General features: G+C 28.6%; 1 protein-coding gene and 1 pseudogene across 1 annotated transcript; one reads left to right on the forward strand and one right to left on the reverse strand.

The window, feature by feature from the left end:
- Positions 1 to 396: 396 nt before the first annotated feature.
- Positions 397 to 1,107, reverse strand: LOC100500063 (40S ribosomal protein S17-4). The gene has a single exon (XM_003529371.5). It carries the CDS (start codon positions 1,014 to 1,016, stop codon positions 609 to 611), a length of 408 nt encoding a protein of 135 aa, XP_003529419.1. The 5' UTR covers positions 1,017 to 1,107; the 3' UTR covers positions 397 to 608.
- A 20,729-nt stretch (positions 1,108 to 21,836) lies between these two features.
- On the forward strand, positions 21,837 to 22,845 carry LOC100780499 (MLP-like protein 43; annotated as a pseudogene).
- Positions 22,846 to 26,412: the final 3,567 nt, after the last annotated feature.

A 26,412-nucleotide genomic window follows, 5' to 3' on the forward strand; every position in this document is an offset into this window, starting at 1 on the left:
TAATACCCATTTCAGTTTCTAGGTAGCAATTCATATTCAAAGACTCCACGGTATATCATTTAGAAATTCACATAATCCAAAACTCTAATTTCACCTGAAAACATACACGATCTAATTTAAAGCAACAGCAACATGTAAAAAAACACGAAATAAGAAACCACGAATACACGAAACGAGAGCACAAAACAAAGTCTTATATCTATATTAAGGCATTATAATGAGACGACACTTTCAATTTCAAGCCTAAAATAGGGTTTACGATTTTCCCCCAAATCCGAGAATACGCATTCTAGTTTCTAGGTTAAGAATTCCATCTCTGAAATTCAAATTAATCACAAGCGAGGAGCGCAGCTAAACGCGAAACCAAAAAAAAAAACATTGGCAACAAAAAGAATATATCAAAGACTCCAACGGTATATCATTTCTTATAATCCAAAAACCCTAATAATAATTCCACTCGGTCTAATCTAAAGCAGCAGCAGTAGCAACAACAACAAAAATTAAAAGGCTTGAGAAATAAAATAAAATAAAATAAAAACCACGAAAACACGAAACGAGAAGCATAAAACAAAGTCTTATTTCTCAAAGCAGAAGAGCCTCCATCATCATCAGTACCTCCTGGTGAAGGGGAAGTTCTGCTGAACAGGGACAGGATCAACCTGGGTGATGCCGGGGATGTCGTTGATACCGAGGGAGTGGAGCATGTCGAGGGTTTCCTTGTCGACCTCGATGTGGTCGGTGTTGATGGCGGAGACGTCGGGGACGAAGTCCATGCGGCGCTCGCGCTCCTCCTCCTGGAGCTTGAGGGAGATGCCGCGCACAGGGCCCTTCTGGATGCGCTTCATCAGGTGCGTCGAGAACCCCGCGATCTTGTTCCTTAGCCTCTTCGACGGGATTATCGCCACTTCCTCCAGAAGCTTCTTGTTCGTGTGGAAGTCCAGGGTCATGCGCGAGTAGTGACGCTCTATCACCTGCCGAGAGGATTTCTTCACCGTCTTCGTTCTCACTCGACCCATTCTCTGCTTGTTCTTCTGTTACCGCCGCTGTGGTTCCCTTATGTTCTTGTTCTCTCGCTCTCTCTACCTGCGCAGAATGTTCTAAACTAGGGTTTTGCTCTTTTATTGGATGGGTTTGGGCTTGAGGCTTTGGATCTGACCTAGTTTCGGTTGCCCCAAATAATGTTAACTTGGGAATTACTTCCTCACCTCCCTATTTGCCTCCTGCTCCTCCAAAACACCCAAACAGACTGAAATACCCCTAATGTTTTTTTTAATACTTTTTCAACGTAACATTTTTGTTTCAATTTAACATATATATCATATAAAAATAAATTTTACAACACATAACCCTAAATGGGGGGCGGGGGGAGGGATATAAAAAAGTAAATTAGATTATATTAAATATAGTTATAATGTTATTAAAAAAAATAGCATTCTCAGCATATGCATAATTAAAAGAATTTAATTTATCATATATAACCTTCTTAGTTATTAATTAAAACAAACTATATTAGATATTTAATATCTAATGTATGAAAAGGTTCAAATGAGAACTTCCACGGGACCCATTTTGTGCTCTGGTTGTTCTTCCTCTGAGATGAGGTTCTCTCCTTTCTTTCTAACTTCTCAGAAGAATCTGAGACTGGGGATGAAGTAGGGTTTTGCTGTTTTATTGAATCTGGTTTGGGAATGTTGGGAAATTGGGCCTGACCTAGTTACGGTTGACTTAAGCCCAAAATAATCAAAAGCAGGTGAATAGAGATTGGCGCGTACAATGGACTAAAAGAAAATTGGTCTATAAATTAATTTAAATCCTTGCTAGCAACTTAGCCAGAATTCGTGGATTGCACGAGCTCTTATAAATCTATAGGCGTACGAGATTTTGGTGTATGCATTTTTTTTATGTTTAATTTTACTCTTTTTTTCAGACCACAAGTATTATTAACCAGAAATAATCATGTTGAAATAAGATAGGATCCCTATTTTTATAAATCACTATTTTGGTCTTACTATTTTATCTTTATAATTACTTACACAAATCACTCATTTTTTTTAACTTCTATTATCTTTTCTTAATTTTTAAAAAAATATAGAGACACAGATATGCCTCCTTTTCTCTAATGTAGATAAAATGGAAAAGTAAATATCTGTGATGCCTAATGTTAACTAGATATATTTAAGTGTAGTTCATGAGAAGTAATGAAGGAGGTATCAAAGTTATATTGCTCTTAAAATAGGACTCAAATTTTTTATATTAGAATAAATTAGTACTTTTAACAAATGATGAATAAAACTTCAGTATTCGACTCTCGAAAAAGATAATTGTTAGGAGACACATAATGTTACTTTTAATTAAATTTAAATATGCTTTTAGTCTCTTAAATTTAGAGTTTTTGATATTTTTATTCCTCAATTAATAAATTGTTCATTTTAGTCATTCAAATTTACAAAATGTTATGTTTAGTCCCTTAACTTCACTTTAGAAGACTAAAAAGAGCAATAAATATGTTTTTTAGTCCCTTAAATTCTCTTTGGAGGATTAAAAACAGTATTTTATGAATTTAAGGGACTAAAGCAGTAAATTTTTAATTAGGGAGCCAAAACAAAAATTCCCAAATTTAAGGGACTAAAAGCAGTAAATTTTTAATTAGGGAGCCAAAACAAAAATTCCCAAATTTAAGGGACTAAAAACACATTCAAGCCATATTTATACACAATTTTTTTGAAGGCTCTTCCTAGAGAGATGTTCATTATGATACAATCTTCAAAATGTTCTTCATTTAATTAGAGTTTTATTTCCAATAAATTTTTTGTTTTACGCAATTAAATGTAAAGGGTATTTTAAGAAATGAATTATTTTTTTTATTGAGATTATCATCATTAAATAATGTTAACTAATTTTCTTAATGAACATGAATTAATTTTCTTTTTGGCTTATATTTCAGTCCGAATGGAGTAATGAATAGGGATCAAGATGTGGGTTCAAAATTATGGTTTAAATAGTAATAATAATAAAGATTGGATGTAAAATAGGGTTTGAAAGAATAATAAACGTGGGAGTGTAAAAATAACAATAAAAGGATATAATTGGCAATGAAATATAAAGAGAAGGGCAAGGTGTACTTAGCAAACAATGTGTATAAATTAGAAATTACCCATTGAAAAATTAAAAGAAGAGGTGTTAACTGTTATCTGCGATTGTGAGGCAATTTTAATCCAAAAGAGAGAGAAAAAAAGTCGAACGGAATAGTCATCTGGTCTATAATTATAGGCTATGTGCACTAAAAAAAAAGACTATAGGCTATAGATATTTTTTGTGACAGAGGCTATAGAATTTGTTTTTAAAAGAGGCTATAGTTTTTTTTTTTTAATAAATCACATGTATTATTTAAGGAGGTTATTCTAGTTGAGTGCCATCATGCTACAAAATTCTTCTTCTCAATATTTAACGTAAACTCGTGATTCAAACTCAAGAAGGATCACTGATAAAGCCGATCACACGTACATTCGCGGGTGTTGGTGTTTATATATCATTGCTAACAACAATTTGTAGATTGAAAGGTTCTTGTAAATATAAATAAAATAGTGGAAGTAAACTGTAAGTTAATTTAATTAATGAAGTGCCATTATGCAGTGAAAAGTTGTAAATTAAAGTGTAAAAAAAATATATACCATTGAGAATTTTTATTTTGAAAAAAAAATTGATTGATAAAGATTAATTTAATGATGATTTAACTTAATATATTTAACTAAGTTATATGAGAAGGACATATATCAAAGTTATCTTGTTCTTGATATGGGGAAAATTTTTCTTATATTACAAGAAATGAGTACTTCTAGCAAATAAGATAATAAGATAACTAGTAAGAGACATATATTGTTGGTGTATGAAAATAAATTTTCACCACACAAAATTTTTATTTAGGTTCTGTCTGGAGAGATTTTGATATATTGATGTTTTCATAGTAATGAATATTTAAGAATACATAAAAACTAAATTGAAATTTCATTAATCATTATAAATTTATAATGGGAACTAGATAAATATTTGACAACTCGACAACCGTAAATGTTATTAATATATTTATTAAAAGAAAGAATATAACTAGAAGTAACTCCTAAGAAGAAAATAAATAAAACGCAAAAATAGTTATTGCATAATCATGCATAAATATTAAGTCAGTTTAGATAAATTTCTCCATAAGAGAATAATTTTTTTTTCTATAAGCTAAAATTAACTTATATGTAAATTAAAAATCATCTTTCAAAGAAACTGATATAAAATATGTTTCACAAATTAATCTATGTGTAAGTTAATTTTAACTTATAAATAAGCTTATTTCATTTTTTTTTCTTATTTTTTCTTCTAAGAAGTGATTAGAATAAACAATAGAGAAGTTATCAAAAATTCTTCTTCTACCTTGTAGACATTTGCTTTGCACAAATACCCGATCCAACTTGATAAAGAGAATGATGATACGTTATGTAAAATTTTGATTATCAAATATGTTTGTTTTATATTTATGCAAATTGATTTTTAAAATATATGATATTATGGATGGCTATTGTTTTTGGTTCCCACACCTTGGGAAAGTTGTATAGAATCTATTTATCTGAGCTTTGGTGAAGGTGTATCCTAAAGCTTCAAGACTATTCAAAATCACTTGAAGTCTTCCAAACATGTTGTCCACAAATTCTTCTTCTTTCATGGAGAAGCTTTCATAGTGTTTAACTCCATTATGGCAAGGCCTGTGTCTGTCCATTGAGCCTCAGGTTTGGGAATGGGTATATCTCCACTTGTGAGAGCTTGTAGTGGTTGGACTTAATGTACATCTTCATTCTATCTTTCTAGCAAGGATAATCCTCTCCTGTGAAGCTTGGTGGCCTCGTGAGGGATCCCTTAACAATGAGCTGACTGTTATTGTTATCTGCCATTAGGATCTTTTCCTCTAAACACTATTACATGCTAAACCCTTAGAGGCTAAGCTCTGATACCAAAATATAAAGGCAAATATCACAAGAAGGGGGATTGAATTGTGATTTTTACTATACTTAATTTTTTTTTCGAAAACAACAAGATTATAGTCTGATGAAGAAAGACTAAAGAAACAAATACTAGATTTTCACAAATCAAACCAAACGATAGTTTCATATTACATAAAACAAATGGAGTTTTTCAAAAGCAAAGATCAAATTCAAACCCTAAGTTAGTTTAAAGAACAAAACATTATAAGACACAATAAATTTATACTGGTTTGTCTCAACCACTGAGAATACGCCCAGTTCTTGGCAACCCACCAAATACTAACTTTAACAAGTTATAAGTATTTATCATTACCACTTATGGCTTCTTAACTCAAGCTCTACACCAAGATTGTTGCAACCAATATTCTTTATCCTACCAAGCCATTGCTAGCTCTAATACAAATAAGAAGATTTGTTTGCATAATGACTAACACTCAATTGTCTTACAAACAAATATATACTTTTAGCACTTAGTCTTTTCTCTCAAGATAATCAAAGTGTTTAGAAATTTTTTCTAAACATTACAAGAATTTACACAAAGAGATTTTTACAAGAGTTTGAATAATGAGTGTTTCAATTCGTATTGCATGTCTTCAAAGCTTTTGATATTTATAGGCCTATTTCAATCAAGTATTTGTTGTCTCTAAATGAACATATTTTTTCTCTTAAGCTTGCGTTTGAAGAATGTGGCTGTTGAGGGGCATTAAATGCACATAATTCTTCATGTTGAGAAACCACTCTTCGACATTGGTGTGTTGAACACTACAACAAGAAACCACTTCCTTTTGCGTTAGAGTAGGTCTATGTAGCATAACTATTCTTTTGATGGTGATTGAGGAATTTCAAAGCTTGGCTTCATTTATTCTTCATAAGATTCGATAGATCCTAAAAGAGTGTCTCTGCAAAATAGATCTCATACATAGAGTATTAAATGGAGTCTTAAAAACCTTTTTAATGGCATATCAGATCATGATTCTATTTTGCTATTGTCTAAAACATCAGATGCAGACTTTATAAAACATGTTCTGATAACGCATAAGACACAACTTTTACCCTTTGTATTTGTTTAAATCTAATTAAAATAATCAAGGGTCCTGATTCGTCTTAACACATAAATGTCTTTTGATTTAACAATGCTATTTATAATATTTTTTTCTTCTAAATAGTACAAGCATCAATTATTTACAAGTACATTAGTCATTTTCTAATAACTACCCATGTTTTCCAGTTATGAGTGCATGCTCCAATCATGGGTTGTTATCTTGAAAAATTGTCCTTGAGCATTTTCTTATGTTATGATCTTTGATTATGTATTCCACATGCAGAAAAATAACTGTTATTTTTCATTACATACTTCTATTTTTTGGAAAATCATGACTACATAAACATTTAGCCTTGGAAAACTACCTCCAATTGCCTTTCACATTTGTCTTTCCTTTTCATGTTGGTCTTCCCCAAAGTGTGGTTTGTAATCATTGAAATCATATATTAAAAGCCTACTCAAGTATTGAGCGTTTATCAAAATTTACTTAATAAGAACTTGCAAGAAGAAAAAGATAACATAAGTTGTCTCTCAACTAAATGTATAATATTGACAAATAATTAAAAGATGGAATGAAATAAATGTTCAAAACATAGATGCTATTTCTCCACTTTTTTTCAAAACTAATGTTAGTTGTTAATTTGTTAATTTATGTTAGTAGGAAGAATTTGAACCCACAACATCTTCATCCCTTCTTTTCCTTTCAACCATTAAATTAACATTATAACTCCAAATGCTATTTCTCCATAGTTACTTAGTTATCAACATTTAAGTTTTCATTCTTGGTATTTATATAATTGAAGTAGAATGATATGTTGAAGGCTCTATCTTTATTCCCACATTATTAACTGATCAATTTTAGAATAATTAAGAAATTTTATTACACTGCTTAAAAAAAAGGAATTTTATTACATCATACAATTATTTTTTTGATGGGTTCTTGTTACTTTATTAGTATTCTTTCACAAGTTCTTTTTTTTTTTTACCATAAACTTAAAGATCAAGTAATTAGGCTCCACCCACCGATGTATCTTGTAAAAAGAATTAATGAATTTAACTTTCCCTAATATATAATAATCACTTAGAGTGTATTTAATGATTGTGTAAAAAAAAAAGAGTGTATTTAATGAAGAAAAGAATAACTTAAGATGTCCCTCAACTGAATGTATAAGATCCATGTAAAAAAAAATGAAAGAATAAATGTTCAATAAATAAATATAATGCCATTTTCCTCAAAACCGAAAACATTTAATTAACATATATGATATTAAAATATATTTAAATTTATATATTTTGAAATACATTTACAAACTTATGAATATTATATATATTGTTGAACTTGAATATACTGCTAAATTATTAGATTAATTATAAATACATATTATGTTAAAGGTAAATGCTAATTTGTGATTTGATAAATTATATAATTAATAAATATATATTGTCATTGATATTAATAAGTCACTGATATAAGTAATACTAAACTTAATTCCTTTAGATAAAGTCAGTTCAAGCCTTGTAAATAGATAAAATGTAATTGGAAAAAAATGTATTGAGTCGTTCGTAAAGAGATATTAATAATTGATAAAATCTTTATCAATTTAATCTTTCTTACACATACACGCACGCAACACCCATATATATATATATATAATATGTGGTGATGTTATGTGACACTCTCGTATTATTCCTCCAAACAATTCAATTAATACAGATTTCATATTTACTTTGTTCTATTCCCGATAGAATCAATTAAATAAACTGTAGTACATAACAACTATATAAATTAAAATATTTAGATTGTATATATTTTTTTTAATTTTATATAACATGTATAAGAATTGTGTAAATTGATATGATATATTCTTTTGTTGATCAAAGTAAAAATGTAAAAAAAAAAAAAAATCCTATTATAGGTATATTTTAAAATATAGTAATTATTGTTAAAAGTAAATTTTACATATACATAACTAATAAAGAATCGTTTATGATTTTTTTTAATTTGTAAAGGTAAATTTAAATCAATTAACAATATATATTTTACTATTATGAAACATATACATGCATAATTTGAATTGATTATACAATAAAATATTTTAAATTAATCTTAATTTATTTTATATATTTACTGGATATTACATATTATAATTTAAAAAAATTTAAATTCAATCACAAGTGTTTATATAAAATATATTTAAATATTTATTAATATATTTACTCATATATATATATATATATATATATATATATATATTAAAATTCAAACCTAATAAAATATATTAAAAATTTAAATAATAAAAAATTATTCATAGAAATTATGAAATGTGAATTTAATGCATGTGGAAGCTAAGCATATTATAGTTTATACAATATCGTTAATAACTCCGCACACTAGATCTCTTAGAGAGAGAAAAATAGTACACGACGCCGAGTTTGTTTTCCGATGCTCTCTAAATTTGAAAATATTCCGGAGACAACGGTTATTAATACTGGGCAGTCCCCACACTTTTGAGAAATCTTTATGTTAAATTTCGAGATTGTACAAGTTAGGTATTTTTATTTTTGAAAATTTATTTATTTTAACAAATTTTGATTTTTGTTATTTTCCACTATTATTTTACATTAAAAATTAAAACGAATGTCATTTTATAAATTAAAAGAGAAGTTTTTAGAATTTTAAGAACTAAAATTTCTTGTAAGTGCAATCTTGAGAACTAATTTGAAGATTATTTACTCTATGTCCAAGAGATGCTTATGAAGAGTTGTGGCATACTAAGCATCGGAATACACCTATAATCAAAGGCTGAATAACATGTTGAGATTGTTATCAGATATTCACTGAGAATTATTAATCATCCTAAATCCTAAATTCTAAGTCTCGATTTGTTTGCAGTGAAAGTGAAGAGAATTCAAAAGAGTAAAATAAACAATAAAATAATAATGTAAGATTTATACTTTTACATTCTACTTTAATTTAAAATTTCTATTTTAATTCACTTTTATTTCATTTTATTCCATCCTACCAAATATTGCATAAATCTCAAGCAATTTTGATTCTGCTGTAGTTGCTAAATTGATTCCTGGACCCCAAAAAATATCTCTAAGAAGGGTTGTCCATCAAGCAAAATTTTACTATATACCCTTACCAAGTAAACACAAACAGGTAAGAAAAAAAAAATACATAAAGCATGTAACAAAAAAATCAGATGCCAAAATGCAAATAAAAAGCCAAACCAGCCGGCCAGTCAGTTATGGAAATGGTGTATGAATAGAGTAAAAGAGATAAACAGGTGTGGAAATAGGCAAGTGACTCAAACTTACACCTGACCCACGTTAAGTTTAGTCTATTTAGTAATCTAATTTGGTTAAGAAATTTTAATAATCTATTCAGTTAAAAAGAAGTTATGTTTCATGTTATTAAAAGGTGTTTTTAATCTTAAAAAGTTGGCCGGATTAAAAGAAAAATGTTATTATTTTCATTTTTATTTTTAACTTGTTTAAAATGTCTCAATCTGGTTAAATTATTGACTTACCAACTTATTTAAAAGCCGTTTAACATATTTAAATATATGTTTATTGACATGCTTGAAACTTATTCTAAAACAGTTCTTCTATGATCAAGTTTTCTAAGTTAATCTAAACCTCGAAGAAAGAAATATGATTAAGCCATAATATATATACAAACATCAAGTTTATAGAAATGTAATATATTTTTATATATTTTAAAGTAGACATTTTTCTTCTTCTTAAATTTAAAAGAGTTCATAGAAAAAAGAGTTCAAACATATAATATAGTCACGTATGTGCGGTGAATTCTCAATTTAGTTCTTATACTTAAAAAGCTTACAATTAAATTGGCTCTTATTCACAAAAATGTTAATTAGGTATATTTTTTTTTATATTTTTAATTTGGTCTCTAAAGATGTAACATATTCTTAATTTAGATTTCATTTAGAAACTGAATTAAGAATATGCTATACATACAAGGATCAAATTACAAATACATATGGGGAATAATGGTAATAGAGACCAAACCCTTAATGTTTATATGAATCAGGACTAAATAATATGGTGTGACATGATAAATAATTTTGTTTCTTGAACATGTGATTAGAAGTCCGATCATAAGTTTGTGCGTGTGAAAAAGATTTGTTGAGAAATGTCATTCCCTTAAGAAAATGTAATAGGACCAATTCAATATATATATATATATATATATATATATATATATATATATATATACTTATAAAGATGAAATTGAGAATTTGTAATGTATCGGCATGGGATAGATATGTAACTTTTCTCCTCATCTATTCTACTTTTGGGGGTCTTCCTTCTTTGCGAACTACTACTCGACAGTCCGAGGGATGAGATACTTGCGAAAGGCACTCCAACGTTCAAGGTCTCGATCAAGAACAATAAATGAGAGCATTGAATGAGTATGAACCATGTGATATCTCAAAATTCTCATAGCTATTTATACATACCTTAGTGAATCTTGGATCCATGAGCCCTTGTATTTTGTTACCTCATCAGACAATGTGTTCCTAATCATCATTAGGAGTGAAGACAACCTCTAATGTTGTCATTAAGATAATCTTGGTATTGTGTTAGGTGGGTGGTGAAAACTCAGGTAGTACTCAACTAGGCCGAGTATTCTAGAAAGATCACCTTTGTTGACAACATAATGAGAGTACTCCTGTATTCGGGTTAGGTCGAATACCTGAATACTCTAAAAGGGTCACCTTTGTTGATGAGATGATGAGAGTACTCATGTATGTTGAATGCCTAAGTACTTCTAGAATGGTCACCCGTGTAGATGGGGTGATAATAGTACTCGTGTATTTAGCTAGACCAAATACCTAAGTATTCTGTAAGGGTCACCTGCATTGTGAGGTGATGAGAGAACTTGTGTATTTGGATAGGCCAAAAACCTTAGTATTCTAGAAGATCACCTTTGTTGGCGAGGTGATGAGAGTACTTGTGTATTTGGTTAAATTAAAAATGTGAGTATTATAATAGGGTCACCTCTCTTAACAAGGTAACGAGAGTACTCATATATTTAACTAAGTCTAATACTTGAATACTTTAAAAGGATAATCTTTTATTTATAAGATGATGAATATTGATGTATTCAGTTAGGCCTTGAATACAAATACTTAAATATTTTAAAAGTAATATAAAAAATATTCTTAAATATTCAATTAATTGGATACACGTATAAGGTATGTAATTATATATATATATATATATATATATATATATATATATATATATATATATATATATATATATATATATGTGAACTAAATTACATGATTAACCTTAAAAAAAATATTTCATCAAATGTGGAATATAGTCACGGTTAAACCTTGTATTTTAAAAACAATCTGCACCGGTTTAATTTAAAAATAAAGTCCAACATGACATCCGTTTGTAGCGGTAGGTGCAAAGTCCAACGAAAAAGGACTCTAGAAAGTGAAATTTAAGAATTATAAGAAGCTTCCAGGAATCAAGGGTCAAGATCATGTGACTAGACCCATAAGAGAAGGAAATAACCCAAACTTTTTTGTGTTTTATTTTTATTTTTTTGTACTATACATTTTATTTTGTTTGACTCTCTTTCTTTCTAGCTAATACCTCTCTTCACAGTTTTCCCCTCTCCCAATCATCCAAAAACCACAGTCACTACTACTTACTTTGTGTTGTTTCCACACACTGTGCTTCGGGTCAAGGAGACATCTTTTTTTTTTTTTTTTTTGTGCACTTTCATGGTGCCCTTGTTGTGGGTGTTCTGAAAGCTTCTTTGTGTGAGTGACACATCTACAGCAACTGCAATGATAGGTTTCAGAGAAAGAGAAAGGACAAGAGAAAGAAGGCTTTCTTGGGCCAGAGTTGCAATTTTCTTCTTGTGGGTCATCCTAGTTTTTTCTCTAATAAGCTTGTTTTTCTCCATCAACAACGAACGCAGAACCAGAACCAGAACCAGCCATTCAATTCCTCCAAAACGACGTAGTTTCAGCAGGGCCTTGTTTCACACACCCTCAAGAAGAACCACCACCACCACCACTAAAAAAACCAAGCTTGTTGTGAGCTCAAAAAATGGTGATGATCGTGATCCACACCACACTACTAATCTTTATGGGGATGAGAAGAGAATAATTCACACAGGTCCAAACCCTCTTCACAACAAGTAGTAGTGTGGCAAATTCCATCCATGGTAGGAGGTTAATTTATTTTTGTATGCTAGCTAGTAGTGTTTAATGCATGCTAGTTATTAAGTTCTAGTGCATATCAATGTAATCCATCCAATATCCCTATGTTGTTATATCCTCTTTTTTTGTTTTTTGTTTTTAGCCTTTTATCTTACATTTTGTATTTGGAAAAAGAATGAGAGCATAGCTTTAGCCTTTTCAATTACTTGGAGAAAAATGAAGAGGCTAGTGTTAATGCTCTAGTTTCTTTCTTTTGCAGTAATGAATTTTCCTTCCTTTCTTTTCTGTGTATCTATCTGTGCAAAACTGAAAACCACAGTGTGTGAGAATTAATTGGCAAGATCTACTCTTCTTTTTCTTGTGGGTTATTTTATCATGGCCACACGATATTAACTACTCTGAACGACTGAATCTCTAACCAATATTGTGATGCACATATAGCACAGCTAGCTATAATAAGTACAAAGTACGCTAATTTTCAGAGTTGCAGCTTCTGCTCAACGCTGCTGCTACGCCATTGATTCAGTGTCTGTGACTCAATTTTGTGCGGATTTTCATACATTCAAAGTAACGAATTAAGGTTAGCTACAATTCTAAGATGGATTTTACTAATCATTATTAGTTTCTCATCAAATAGTAGTTGTTCAATAATAAATAAATATTTTCTTTTATTAAAACATAGGTTATACAAAAAAAGGTAAAACATTTAGTTATATTTTTATAAAAATATTTTTAGGTTTTAAACCTTTTAATTTAATCATGGTCTTTAAGGTCGTTCTAAAATATACTGTAGGGAAGATTTGAAGATCTTATATCCGAGAAAGATCAACATGTTTTTCCATCTTCAATGTTACTAGTATTATTTTAGGTTGCAATCTTCAACGTTAATCTTGTTTAAGAGGAACAATCATTTACAATATGTTCTTATTTATATAGGCAAAACTATACGTGTAAAACCATGATTAGAAAATCGGTCAGATCACTGACACTACATTTACTACGCTCATTGTCCAATTATTATTTGGCATATCGTTCGCTTTCCTTACCCCCAAAGGAAAAACAATACGGCTATCATCATAATTATTGTCCATCGCATAACAATCCTATTAATCAGCTGTTATAACAATATGAATAAATTTTAAAAAATGTTAACCAATATATACTAAAAGTATTAATTAAAAAATTTAAAATAAAAATATTTTTATTGAAAGATAAAAAATTACTTTGTTCACAATCTTTTAATCTTTTATGGAACTTAAGGACACTTGTTACTATAAGATCCTTAAATTTAAACTCTCCAATATAATCACCTTATTAAATACTTCTTGCAGAGTGTTTCTTTTAATTATTAAATAAGAATTAAATGTTTTATTGATTATACTATAGATACAATATTTAATATCCAAACATTTAAAATTATTGAAGAATCCTGACCAATTTGATCCGAGCATAACGTGGACTATGATTTATTAATGATCCACGCTCAGTGAAGGGGTTAATGTAAAATAAAACATGTTCTACTATGGGTAAAAGAAGATGTGAGTCAGTCTAGGCATTAATTTTTGGGTGAAATTAAACTAGAACTCTGATTGATTATTCCTAGAAGTTCCCATCGGTTTTTGACTTAAATGCACCGAGTTTTCTCAAACAGGATGCCTGTCTCAATGTCCCAACACGCTTTCTCAAGGTTTAGGGGACTGCAAAAACTCTAAATCAAATGAATATTTATATTGGCATAAAATTTTGTATGAAGCCTTCTCTTTGCATCTATCCATATAGTGCAATCTTCCTTTCATATCTATTCTATGGAGTGCTAGTACTATATTTCGGTATTACAAAAACTAAATTACTAGTGGTTTAGTTAAGAATTAATATAGAATATTTTTTACATTTATTTTTTTTATATAAAAAGCTTTTAATTATGAGTCATATCTTTCTAAGTTAAATAAATACTAGTAGACAAAATATATTAAAACATAACCTCAAAAAAAAAATTAAATCAATAACCATATGCTTTATTAGAAAGATTAAAAAAATTGAAACCAATATTTTTTTTTAAAAAAGAATGATGAAAATATGCACCATTATTGTTATAATTTAAAAATAAACATATAAAGTTAGTACAAATTTAATGTTAACAACTAAATTAATTATTTTTTTAGTTCTTGTAAATTAATTAATTATGCCGTATTAAAAAGATCCGAGGGAATATTAGATTTCCTTTATATCTTATGTTTAACATTAACATAAATAGAGCTGTAAATTTTTTTAACAAAAATAGACTAAAAATATTTAATGGAAGAAAAATATAGTTATATTTAAAATAAATAATATTTTTAGTTAATACATTAAAAAATAAAGTAATGTATAAATTAACTGAAGTTTTTAATTCATACCCAGTGATTGAAAGAGTATTGTACATACAATTAGAGTTAATACATTTCATAAATCAGACACTCATTCTAATACATTTCATAAATCAGACACTCATTCTAAGATAATATTCCTTCTTGACTCATATACAACAAAAAAGTGATCTTATATGTTGAATTTATATATAAATAAATCTAACCAATTTTATTATTTTTAATGTTATCATTCTTAAAATATTTTTTATTTAATTTTAATATTATTGTCAATGACTTATTTTTATTCATGATTGCAAATTTTAATGAAAGATATTTTAAAAATAACCTCATTTTTTACTCGAGATTAAAAAAATTAAATAATGTCAACTAATTTTTTAATTAATATAAAATTAATTATTTTTATTTATATATATATGTTCAGAAGTACATTACTGGCCTTCCTTCATTTGATCAATGAGCCTACAAACATCCTTGTGTGTTGGAGAAATCACAGGACCATTTTCCAGAGTCCTCCACACAGGACCATGCATGCTCTCTAAACATATATACATTTGTTACAGTATTTTTTTTTCTGCCTCACATATGGACAAAATATGGTTCATGGTTTCAAGGTGAGAGTGAGATATATAGAAGCCACGGAAACTTCCTTGGAATGAGTTTTTTCAACAAAGTTCCATAAAACCCCACCGAAAGAATGGCTAGAGAAGAGGGGCGGGACTAGATATTTATCGCAAATCCTAATACAAGTTTTCGGATCATTTTTTAATTAAATTCTCTGTTCAAGAATGAGATACTTTATCCCCGCTTCTCACTCCTCTTTACAAGGGGAATGGAGTTTCCCCATGAAATGAATGTTTGGTTGGACCTTTGGAGCCATTATACAGCACCTACATAAATGTGAGACTTAAAGAGGTAGTGATAGCAGTGCAACTACCTTATCTCTCACTTTGTCCATCTTACATAAAACAGCAACTTAGTTTATTGCTTCCAACACCCACTCTTTGCATTATGTTTTTTTTATCAGTGAATAATCTATAATAACTCACTCACGCATAATTTTTAATCAACTGAATGATGTCCTCTCAGTTGTTTTTTTTTACTGAAAACAATATTTTTCCATAGATAGAAGTCAAGAGACGTAAAAATTACCAGAATAAATTTTACTTCTTCCAACAAAGTATTTTTCTTGCGCATGACCACAAAAACTCATTACTTTATGTGATGATGCTACTTGTTGAGCTAATTACTATATCCAACCCCCTCTCCCTTACCCCCTCACCCCTCCTCAATTAGGATGGCTGGCTTCTGCATGTCCTTAGGGAGCATTTAGGTACTTGATGTGGAAGCCATAACCCATAACCAAGATGAAGGTCCCACAAAGATATAAAGTTAGCTGGAAGATAATTCTATAAATAATATCAACTGCCTAAAATAAAGGCTCTATAAATGTGAATCAATGAGGGTCACATTCATACAACTTCGCAATGATAGCTTTTAGTTGATGATTGATTTCTTGTGTTGAACATGTGATTACCTTCAAAGAAATGCTTGCCCTCTAAGCCAATTCCAACAGATTTAACTAGAATCTCTCGTCCACAGGAATGTTCTATTAATTGCAGCATATATGGGACTGGGGGAGTTAATTACTAGCACTTCTCTCACAGCAATAGGAACCTACTTACCATGTGGTGATTAGACAGTACGGGTTTTATAATGTGAATATCAAAGTAAAGCGGCAACATCAGGAAACATAGGTAAACCATGCCCTAAGAAACAATTTAAAACCAATAGGTAATTAGTTTTTGTGGTATTGAGCTTGAATTTTTAAATAAAAGTGTTTAATTTGAATCTTATAGATAAAAAAATATAATTAGTAAGAAATATTCTATTAAATATAATTGATTAAATTTTCGATAAAAATTAATCTTTAATAGAATTGAATGACATGCTAAAAAAATAATTAAATTAAAAAATTATGATGTAAAGTGGAAACTGTAGGGGGATGTTTAGAAGGAGAATTTTTTTTTTCTCGAAAATCATAGGTTGAGAAATTTAATTTTTCATGTTTGATATAATTAGTTTCTTAGGAAAACTTTCCTATAGGAAAGCTGAGAATCTTACTTTTCCGAATAATGTTTTTGTTACACTAAAAATATCATTTTACTTTTTATTAAATTATTTAACGTGATAAAAATATTACATAACTTTTTAATTCTTAAAAAATTTATCTTAAAATTAATTTCATTAATAAACCAAATAAATTTTATTCATTTTCTGGATTCATAATTTTCAAGAATCATAATTGTCTAATATGCAAAAACTTCTCCTTGCAAAACGCCCCGTATAAAGCTATCCCGTGAAAGATGGTTTTTAAAGTCAGAAGGAATAGATGCAATGTTTGACCGTGACATTTTGGATTTAACTCGTTTATTATATAAGTTTATATGCTAATGTTACAGTTCATTGTGTCTTTCCTCCAACTGTCTTTGTTCAATTGCAAAAAATGTATACCCTATTGGAGCTACTCGTTTGATATACAAATTCAATTCATAGACCCCAAGTGGTGCTCCTTTGAATAAAATTAAGTACCACACACAAGCATTTGCTAATACTCTTTAAAGTGAGCATGACAATACCGTTATGAATTTATTACCTCAAATTGTCTTTTTGGCATCTGCCAGCCAAGGGTTATTGGTGACAAAAAATATTTTCTCAGTGGGAAATTTTTGAGTCTCCAATTGGAAATTGCCATAGCTACACTACACATGGAGAAACATCAATATAATAGGTCATTTAATGGAGTAGCCTCTGGCATATTGGAAATGGAGCCAAAGTTTTGTCTATATGGCTTGCCAACTGCATCCTTAGCAAAAATGGGTTCTGCATATGGAGCCCATGCTAGGGCCCGGTTCGTAATGCCTGCAGAGGTTTCAATTCTTATTGAGCAGGACACTAACTAGGCAATGGGATAAACAGCTCATAGACGAGTTTTTTTTCTTTTGGACCTGTTTAGGGCGAGCCAAATTCTGCAGATGCTTCTGACACATTTTGTGTGTGGGTCTAGTTTAATTTATTTTAGTGATCAATTAGTTTTTGAGAATGTTAAACAAATACTACTTGATGCCAGTTAAGATTTTTTTTCTAGACTATAATTATCCTCCACAAGAGTTAATTGTGTTTCTGAAATAATCTCATACCAGTTAATTCATATGTTTAATGATGGCCGGTATGTCACTTAAAAAATTAGAAGTGTAAAGTTTTAATGAAAAAATGTTATTAATGATGTATCTTATAAATTTATTCTCTTTATTAAGAGAGTCGGATCAGTTTGTTGAATGGGAGCATGAATTTATTATAAATCTAGTAATACTTTTCTTTAATTTTTATGAATTAAAAAAATTATATTTTCCTTTTACAACATCTTAATTTACCATGATTTTTATTACACATATATTATGAATTCTAATAAAAAATAATTTACTAACTTCTCAACTAATATTTTTAGATAACTCATTCTCAAACCTCTAAGTGCATTAATCAATGAATACGAGATTGTTTCTGTTTTATCAATGGCCTCAAATTCAAATTTTTGGATATCTAACTAGTTTTAAATATTTGAAGGTGAGCTTTGAAATCTACAAGTAATCCTACCTAACTTTATAGTTTATAGTTTATTCTATTAACAATACTCTATTTATTTTTACATTCTCTCCTTTTTTAATCTACTTGATTCATCTCGTGCTTTCATTTTTTACGCGGCATGCATGGAAATGTTTATGTATAAAATATTACTTTATTAATTTAAAATGTATATATAAAAGAATTTTGTATTATTTGATGAGTATAAAATTCAACCCTTCCCTTTTTATTTAGGTGCTAAGAAAATATTTTTCTCATTTTCTAACAAAAATAATATATTCTAATGCAAATTTATAATTGAAATGAATTCTAAAATTTATCTAAATTATATGTACTATTCAGAATTAATTTATTAAAATGAATTTTAAATTAAATAATTTTTTAATAAATCTTGACAGCACATTTACTTTTATGTTTGTTAAATATATAATAATTGATCATTATTATTAATTAATATAAATTAAGAAAAATGTTATCATTTTTTTTATCAACATCAACATCTCTTTTGTAAGGGTTTTGCTCACATTAATGTGTATATAAACATCGTTTTTTCTGTCAAAATCAATATCTAAAAGACTGACAACCATGACAAATTGACAATATAATGATCTTTATCATATTTTTTAATTAATTCAAAGCACACATACCCTATTATATTTTCTTGTTTTAGTGAACATGAATAATGTAACAATGAGAGTATTAAAAATAATATGCAGTGTTTATTTTCTCAGTTTTATAAAACTTGCTGTTAAGATATAAGAGAAGTTTGAGGACGTGGGAAAGCCATTAAAAATTGATGAAGGATAAGTATGGGGTTTAGGGCGGTGTTTTTACCATAGTTAAAAATCGTCATAAAATGTCTCTTAGAATCGACTTTGAACGCTATTATTCTATTAGTGAGAGGTCATGCTTGTTGGTGTCTCCAAGATAGAGATGATGTGAAAAAGCTTATTATATATGCAAATTAAGCAGAAGTTTACTACAAACGGTGACAAGGGGGATAAGATTATATTTGTATTGAAAGTGTGAAAATGGCAACAGTAAGGACCTCTTTCGTGCGCTTTGTTAGGCTTCTTCTGATTATGATGGATGCAGAACTGTACTACAACTTCAACAATATTACTATTCTGAAGTAGGATTCCTTCATCGAATTAGCTAGGATCTCCTACTCTAAAGCATAATACACTTGAGGCAATGTTATTTGAACTAAGTAGAACTATTATATATGAATAATAAAATTTTATTTTCAAGTGTTTAATGTTATTATAGATTTATAACTCAAACCGAAAATCATTGATTAATAAACTAAAATAATTTTATGTTAATTAATTGATATACTCTTGGTGTTAAGCCACGGCCGGATCAAAATGGAGATGTCCATTTTCCAGAAAAATGGATATGATACGAGCCAACTGCGTGAATTGAATCTTTACATGACAAAAAAATTCGTACTTACGGGAATCTGTTACGGGTTGTAATCGATCGAATAGCCAAATAGGTAGCTATTTTAATTTTCTACCTACCATCCTTTTTTCTTTGCCAATTTCGTTATAATTGCCAACAATATACAATATGTTTACGGTGTCAGTTTTCTTTTTGAGCAACTTCAATACATATTATTTAAATAAATTGCTTATCGATCTTAAATTTATGAGTCCTATAATATTATATAAATTAAAAATTTTTAGGCAAAAATTTATTTCAATATTCAATGTGTTAAAGTATATATTACTTAACTTGGATCACATTAAATTTTATAATTAAAAAATATTTTATAATTAATATATAAGAATAAATTAAATATCATTATTTATATAAGCAACTTGTGAGTACCCAAATTGAAGATGCAATCACTTTCACATTTCTTTGATTTTTTTTAATTGCCAATCTCCATTTAATACACATTTAAGTATACGTTGCTTTTGATTACTTTTGTGGCCATTTTTTTATTTCACATCAATATACTAGCTAGGACAACTAAAAAAATACTAGGATAATTGGTAGAATAGTTTGTGGACCTTTAAACTATTTTATTTTTAAATTATTTTTCATTTAAGTAGTATCCGAGTTTGATCTTTTACAAAAATAATTATTTATCAAATTTTATTGATCTTTTGAATAAATTTTGAATTAGTGATGATTTCTTTTTCTCCGATGAATCGAAGAGTTAAGATAAAAAAAAAATTATTTTTAAAAAAAGGTAAAATAATTAATAAATGATTAAAATAATTATTGTTTAGGAAATATTCATAAATATTGGGTATATATAAAAAATTCACGAGTAGTTTTATAAATGGGTACCTAACGAGTAATGGAATGTGTGTGTCCCGCAAGCGTTCGTGTGTGTATATATATATAAAATCAAAATAAATTATTATAATGAAATACTGCACTATAATTTAACTGTACTTTTTTTATATACACACTTTATAAATTCCGCTGCATTTTTTTTCACAGTGCTCACTCTTTTTTTTTATTATTAGTTTTATAATTCGCACTTATTATTGTTAATTAGCAGACAAGTATTTTAGATTTTTTGTTAAAACAGTTTGTTTTATTTTACTACAAAATATTAATAATTAATATACAATAATCATGCGAACATGTTTTACGATATAAATAAATAATAATAAATTATACGGATAAATTTGTTAAGCTATCATTATAAAATCATTTTAATAGAAGTATTTAGGAAAATGTGCTTTTCGGGTCTACAAATTAGTTTTTCTTTTTGAAAAACGGTGTACAAATTAGTTGCTCATAAAACTGTATGTCTAAATTTGGAAAAAGAATATAGTAATTATTTGAAAAATTAAAATATAATAAAAGTAAATATAAATATAGTAACATTTTTTCAAACTTATTTTAAATATTTTACAATAATTATTGTTAATATTCACGCAAGAATTACTATTTTATACCATTTTGTGTATATACAACACCATTTCACTCCCAAAAAACAGTTACTATAAAGTTGTTCAAGAAAAAAAAAACAATAAATGTTTAGATTAGTATATTTTAAAAATAATTTTTTAATTTTCCTAAAAAATGATTATATATTTCTCAAAAAATAAACGCAAAAAGTAAGACTTATTGATAAGTATATGATAAAAAGAACTAATTAAACGTATGAATCAACAGTGCTTTTAGTCCTTAATTTTTTTTTTCAATTATGATTTTTGTCATTGACTTTTAAAACATTCATTTCGGTTATTGTATTTTTTTTCTTCTGAAATACTCAAATTTTGATCAATAGGCAGAAAAATGTGAAATTTAGGGACTAATGTTTGGATGTTTTTAAAAGTATAAGGACAAAAACTATTAATTTTAAAAGTTGAGGAAAAAAAACCAAAATATAGAATTTTTCTTAATCAAAAACTAAAAACACCATTAAATTTAAAACAATTTAATATCCTAAATAAATATTTTCTTTTTCTTAAAGAAAATTAGATATATAAAGTAAAAATATGATATATATTGGTGAAAAATCGATATGAGCTAGCCTCTATATATTGGTGTCTTGTGAGTTATTTGTTTGAACAGAATAATGGCTGAATCAGACATGTTGGTGAAAGCCTCTGCTGATCACTTTTACGACTCCTTGAAGGGTAAGAAACAGCATCGTGTTCATGATGTTGCACCTGATCATATCCATAAGGTGGAAGTTCATCAAGGTGAGTGGGCGGAGAAATCTGGCAATATCAAGGAGCTTACATTTGCCGTTGGTAAGTTAAACTAAAACACAATTCAGAACAATCTTCTATGTTGTTGTTATTTTTATTATTATTGATGTTGTTAAATTTCGAACTATATATGTTGGGACACTGTTGAGACCTTAAAGGAGAGAGTTGAGTTTGATGATGAAAACAAGAAGATAACCTACACCATATTGGAGGGTGACATGTTGAAGTATTAAAAGAGCTACAAAGTTATCCTTAATGTTTTACCAGAAGGTGATGAGCACAGCCTTGTGAAGTGGACTTTCTTGTACGAGAAGGTGGATCACACTGCTTCAGAGCCTACCAAATACAAAGATTTGGTGGTTAAACTCGTTAAGAACGTCGAGGCCCTTCTCGTTGAGGCAGGTTAAAATGATTCCAAAGTGGTTCATTGAATAAAGTTGTGTTGTGTGAGCGCATGAAATGTGCATGCCCTCTTGGTTATCTTACGGATAATGTTTGCTTTAAATAACCTTGTGCACATGTTATGCAATATATTGTTGGTTTGTTCAAAATATTGGGAAACACAGGGAGGGCTACATGCCTTGTATTTTGTGATTTGTAAGCTTCAACCAGCTACAGAATAATTTAAAGTTGAGGGGGATCTATATATATCCTCGTTTGTCTCAAACATTTTGCCAATCACAAAAAAACTAGAAAGGTTTGTGCATGGCCGATTGGTCTTCTTTGCATGGGAAGCTTATGGACCTCTGCAAAAAACCAGAAGAAATTAAAGTTATGTACGCTAAGATATTTTTAACTAGTTTTTTTTAGTGTTTTTTATTAGTTAAAAAATTTGTTTGATTGTTCGTTAAATAAATTTTTTTTATTAATTTTTTAATAATTTCTAACGTTTTCTAATAGGTTAGTTGAAGTAATATTTTTTTTTAAACATTAACTTTTAGTTTTTATATTTTTTTTTCTTAATATATTTATCAAATTGCCTAATTATCTTTTTTTTAAATAAATTATGGTTTTATTATTATTTTTTATATTCTACACTTATAAGTTAACATGTTAATTTTTGGGTGTCCAACTATCATCTACAAGCTAACTTTTGGCTTTCGGTTAGTTTTGTGTCAAGCCTAAATATCAAACTGCTTCTACAAAAGTTGTTTAATTTAAAAAATAAATAAGTTATATACTGATAGTCTAAAAAAAATATTTTTATTCTATTATCTAATCATAAATTATCATGTATGATAAATTTGTTGAGTTTTATAATAATTACTTTAAAAATCATACAAATAGTAATTTTTTATTGGTTGATAATATAAAATTGTCAAACATAACCATTAAACTGTAATTAAAATTTAAGACATAAAAATATTTTAGATTCTTAATAAATTTTTTAATTTTGCATTAGGTTCATAATAAATTTTTTTGTTACATAGGATTTTTGATATATTAAAAAAAATTATTTTAGTTCCATATCACCAGTTAAGTGATCAAAGTATATGTTACTATGCGAATACGACAATCACTTGTTATTATTTTACCAAACAATTACTAGTGGCTAGAAATTGTCACAAATCAACTGTTACATTATCATTTAACGGAAAAACTTGACGACAGAGACTATAAACCAAGCGGAAAAATTGTTTGGGGACCGAGACCAGTCAACATTTAGTTAAGGGACTAAAAACAAAAACTTTGAATAGTTGAGAGACTAAAAACATATTTTACGCTTAATTAAATAAGGAGGACCTATCCTTGTTTGTCTTTAACATTTGCCAACCACTTTTGAAGCTCTTATTAATTTCACATAAATTGATGATCGATATATAAAGTAATATACCATTGAGATTAAAATACTTAAAAATTAAATTAAAATCTCATGTAATTATCAAATCTTTAAGAGTAGGTTTAGTTATGAAGAAGGAAAAGGAGAGAATCAAAATGAATTGGTAAGAATAGAAAAGAAGATAAATTTGAGAGAAATAAGATAAAAATAGTGGTTGTTGGGTTGAAGAGAAAATATAGTAGAATAGAGAAAAAGATATTTGAATTAAATTTGTTTAGGAGGTAAAAAGAGAAAAAATTAATATTAAATAAAATAGATTTTTATCATTTGCTAATTAGTTGGTTCTTTTTTTGGTTATTATTTAAAACTACATTATTTTTTTATTTTTGAAAAAATTGATTATATCTTTTATGCTAATTGACACTTCAATATTATATATCTCTTCGCTTCTCAAATTTAAATAATATTTTGTCTATTTTGGCAGTGAAGTTTCACATGAAGGCAATGTAGGAAAGATGTTGCATCAGTGACAATTTCCCCTTTCTCTCCTTTATGATTAGAGATGATGTTTTTACTTGTGCTTTTTTTAGAATAATTTTACTCTAATGTGTAATTTTTTAGGGTTCATCATACAAGAAATTACACTATAGGATCTTGAATAACATAATTCTCACATCTATTATATTTTGTAATTTCTATAAGAAAGTTTAGAACACTTACCCAGATCTATAATTTGTTGATGTTCATAATTATTACTAATGTTTTTCTCTTCTTTAACTTCCTTTACTTGATCTTTCTGATGGTATAGAAACCCTTTGTCCAAACAACTTTGTCTCTTTCATGTGCCTTTAATATCCTTTCTAAGACACATTTTGTCATCTCACTAAAACCATATTGTATACCATATAATGCGAATGACATAACAAACAGAAAGACAACTGTAATTGAATTCACAAGTGTCGAACAATATGAATATTACAACTATAATGTGTATATCTACATCACATTGTTAACAAGTACTTATCCATAATACCCATCAATGAATGTCTCGGGTGGTAAATCTTTAGTCAACAAATTCGCTATCGTTAAGTTTGTATGAATATGCTCAATACACACTTTATGTTTCTAAACTTCTTTATCTAACAAATACTTCAAATCCATGTGTTTTTCTCCTTTTGAATATTTCTCATTCTTAGAGAAGAAGATACCTGCAAAGTTATCACAATAAATTCTCAACAATTTGGCTATACTGTCAACAATTTCAAACCGTGAAGTAAAGTTTTGCAACCACAATCCTTGAATTGTGACCTCAAAGCATGCCACAAACTCAACCTCCATTTTAAAAGTGGCAATCACAAATTGTTTTCCACTTTTCCATGATACCACTCCTCCAATTAAAAGAAAGATGTATCCAAATGTAGACTTCCTTGAGTCCATGCATCCAACATAGTCTAAATCTGAGTAGCCAATCACTTCAAGGTTATTTGACCTCCTATATGTGAGCATGTAATCCTTGGTGCCTTGTAAATACCTAAGAAATTTCTTTGTAGCTTTTTAGTGTTCTATTCCATGATTGTTTTGATATAGGCCTAACATTCCTACGACAAAACTAATATCCGGTCGTGTACGTGTTTGGGTATGCTTCAATCTCCCAACGACTAATGTATAAGGGATATACTCCATTTCCTTTCGTTCCAAGTCATTTCTAGGACATTGCATTTGACTAAACTTATCCCCTTTCTAAATTGGAACAATCCCCGTAGAGCACTTTTCCATTCTGAATCTCTCTGATACTTTATTGATATATCATTTTTTAGATAATCCCAACAATCCTTGTGACCCATCAAGGAATATTTGTATTCATATCACATAGGATGCCTCACTCATATCTTTCATTTCAAAGTTATTAGAGAAATAATTATCTACATCATGTAACATATCAACATCATTAGCAGCAAGAAAAATCTCATCAACATACAAGACTAAAATCACAAATTAGTGTTAGACAAGTGACCTCAGATATCTTAAGAAGGGGGGTTGAATTAAGATATTACAAACTATTTCCCCAATTAAAATTCTATTTTAATTTCAATGCAAGTTACAAATTCTCTTAAAAATGAACTCTTAAATAATGATTCAAATAAAAAAATCTGAATATAAATGCAAAGCAATAATAAATAAAAGAGTTTAAGGGAAGAGAAAGTGCAAACTCAGATTTATACTGGTTCGGCCACACCCTTGTGCCTACCTCCAGTCCCCAAGCAACCCGCTTGAGAGTTTCACTATCTTGTAAAATCCCTTTACAAGTTCTGAACACACAAGGACAATCCTTCCTTTGTGTTCAGATTTCTTTACAACAAGAGACTCTCGGTCTCTCAATCCATTTGGAGAATTTAGAAAGAAGAGAAGAATAAATCTCTCTTGAAAGAGATAGATTGTACAATCTGAGCACTCAATTAATTCCTTATTGAATTGCAAGTGTATTGGCCAAGGAATTCTTAAGAGGATAAAATGTTTTTGCTCTTTGAGAGAATAAGACTTTTTTTTGTTATGAAAAACTCTGAGCAAATTCGTGTTCAAAGTCACATATAAATAGACCTTTGGTGGCCATGAAAAAACCATTTGAAAATATGTGACTCTTGGAAATAATTTTCTAAAAA

The sequence above is a fragment of the Glycine max genome, chromosome 7 (genome assembly GCF_000004515.6).
Source record: "Glycine max cultivar Williams 82 chromosome 7, Glycine_max_v4.0, whole genome shotgun sequence".
Taxonomy (NCBI): domain Eukaryota; kingdom Viridiplantae; phylum Streptophyta; class Magnoliopsida; order Fabales; family Fabaceae; genus Glycine; species Glycine max.

Bases quoted from the DNA above. Each gene is read 5' to 3' on its own strand.
- LOC100500063 (XM_003529371.5), bottom strand. From the start codon at position 1,016: ATGGGTCGAGTGAGAACGAAGACGGTGAAGAAATCCTCTCGGCAGGTG.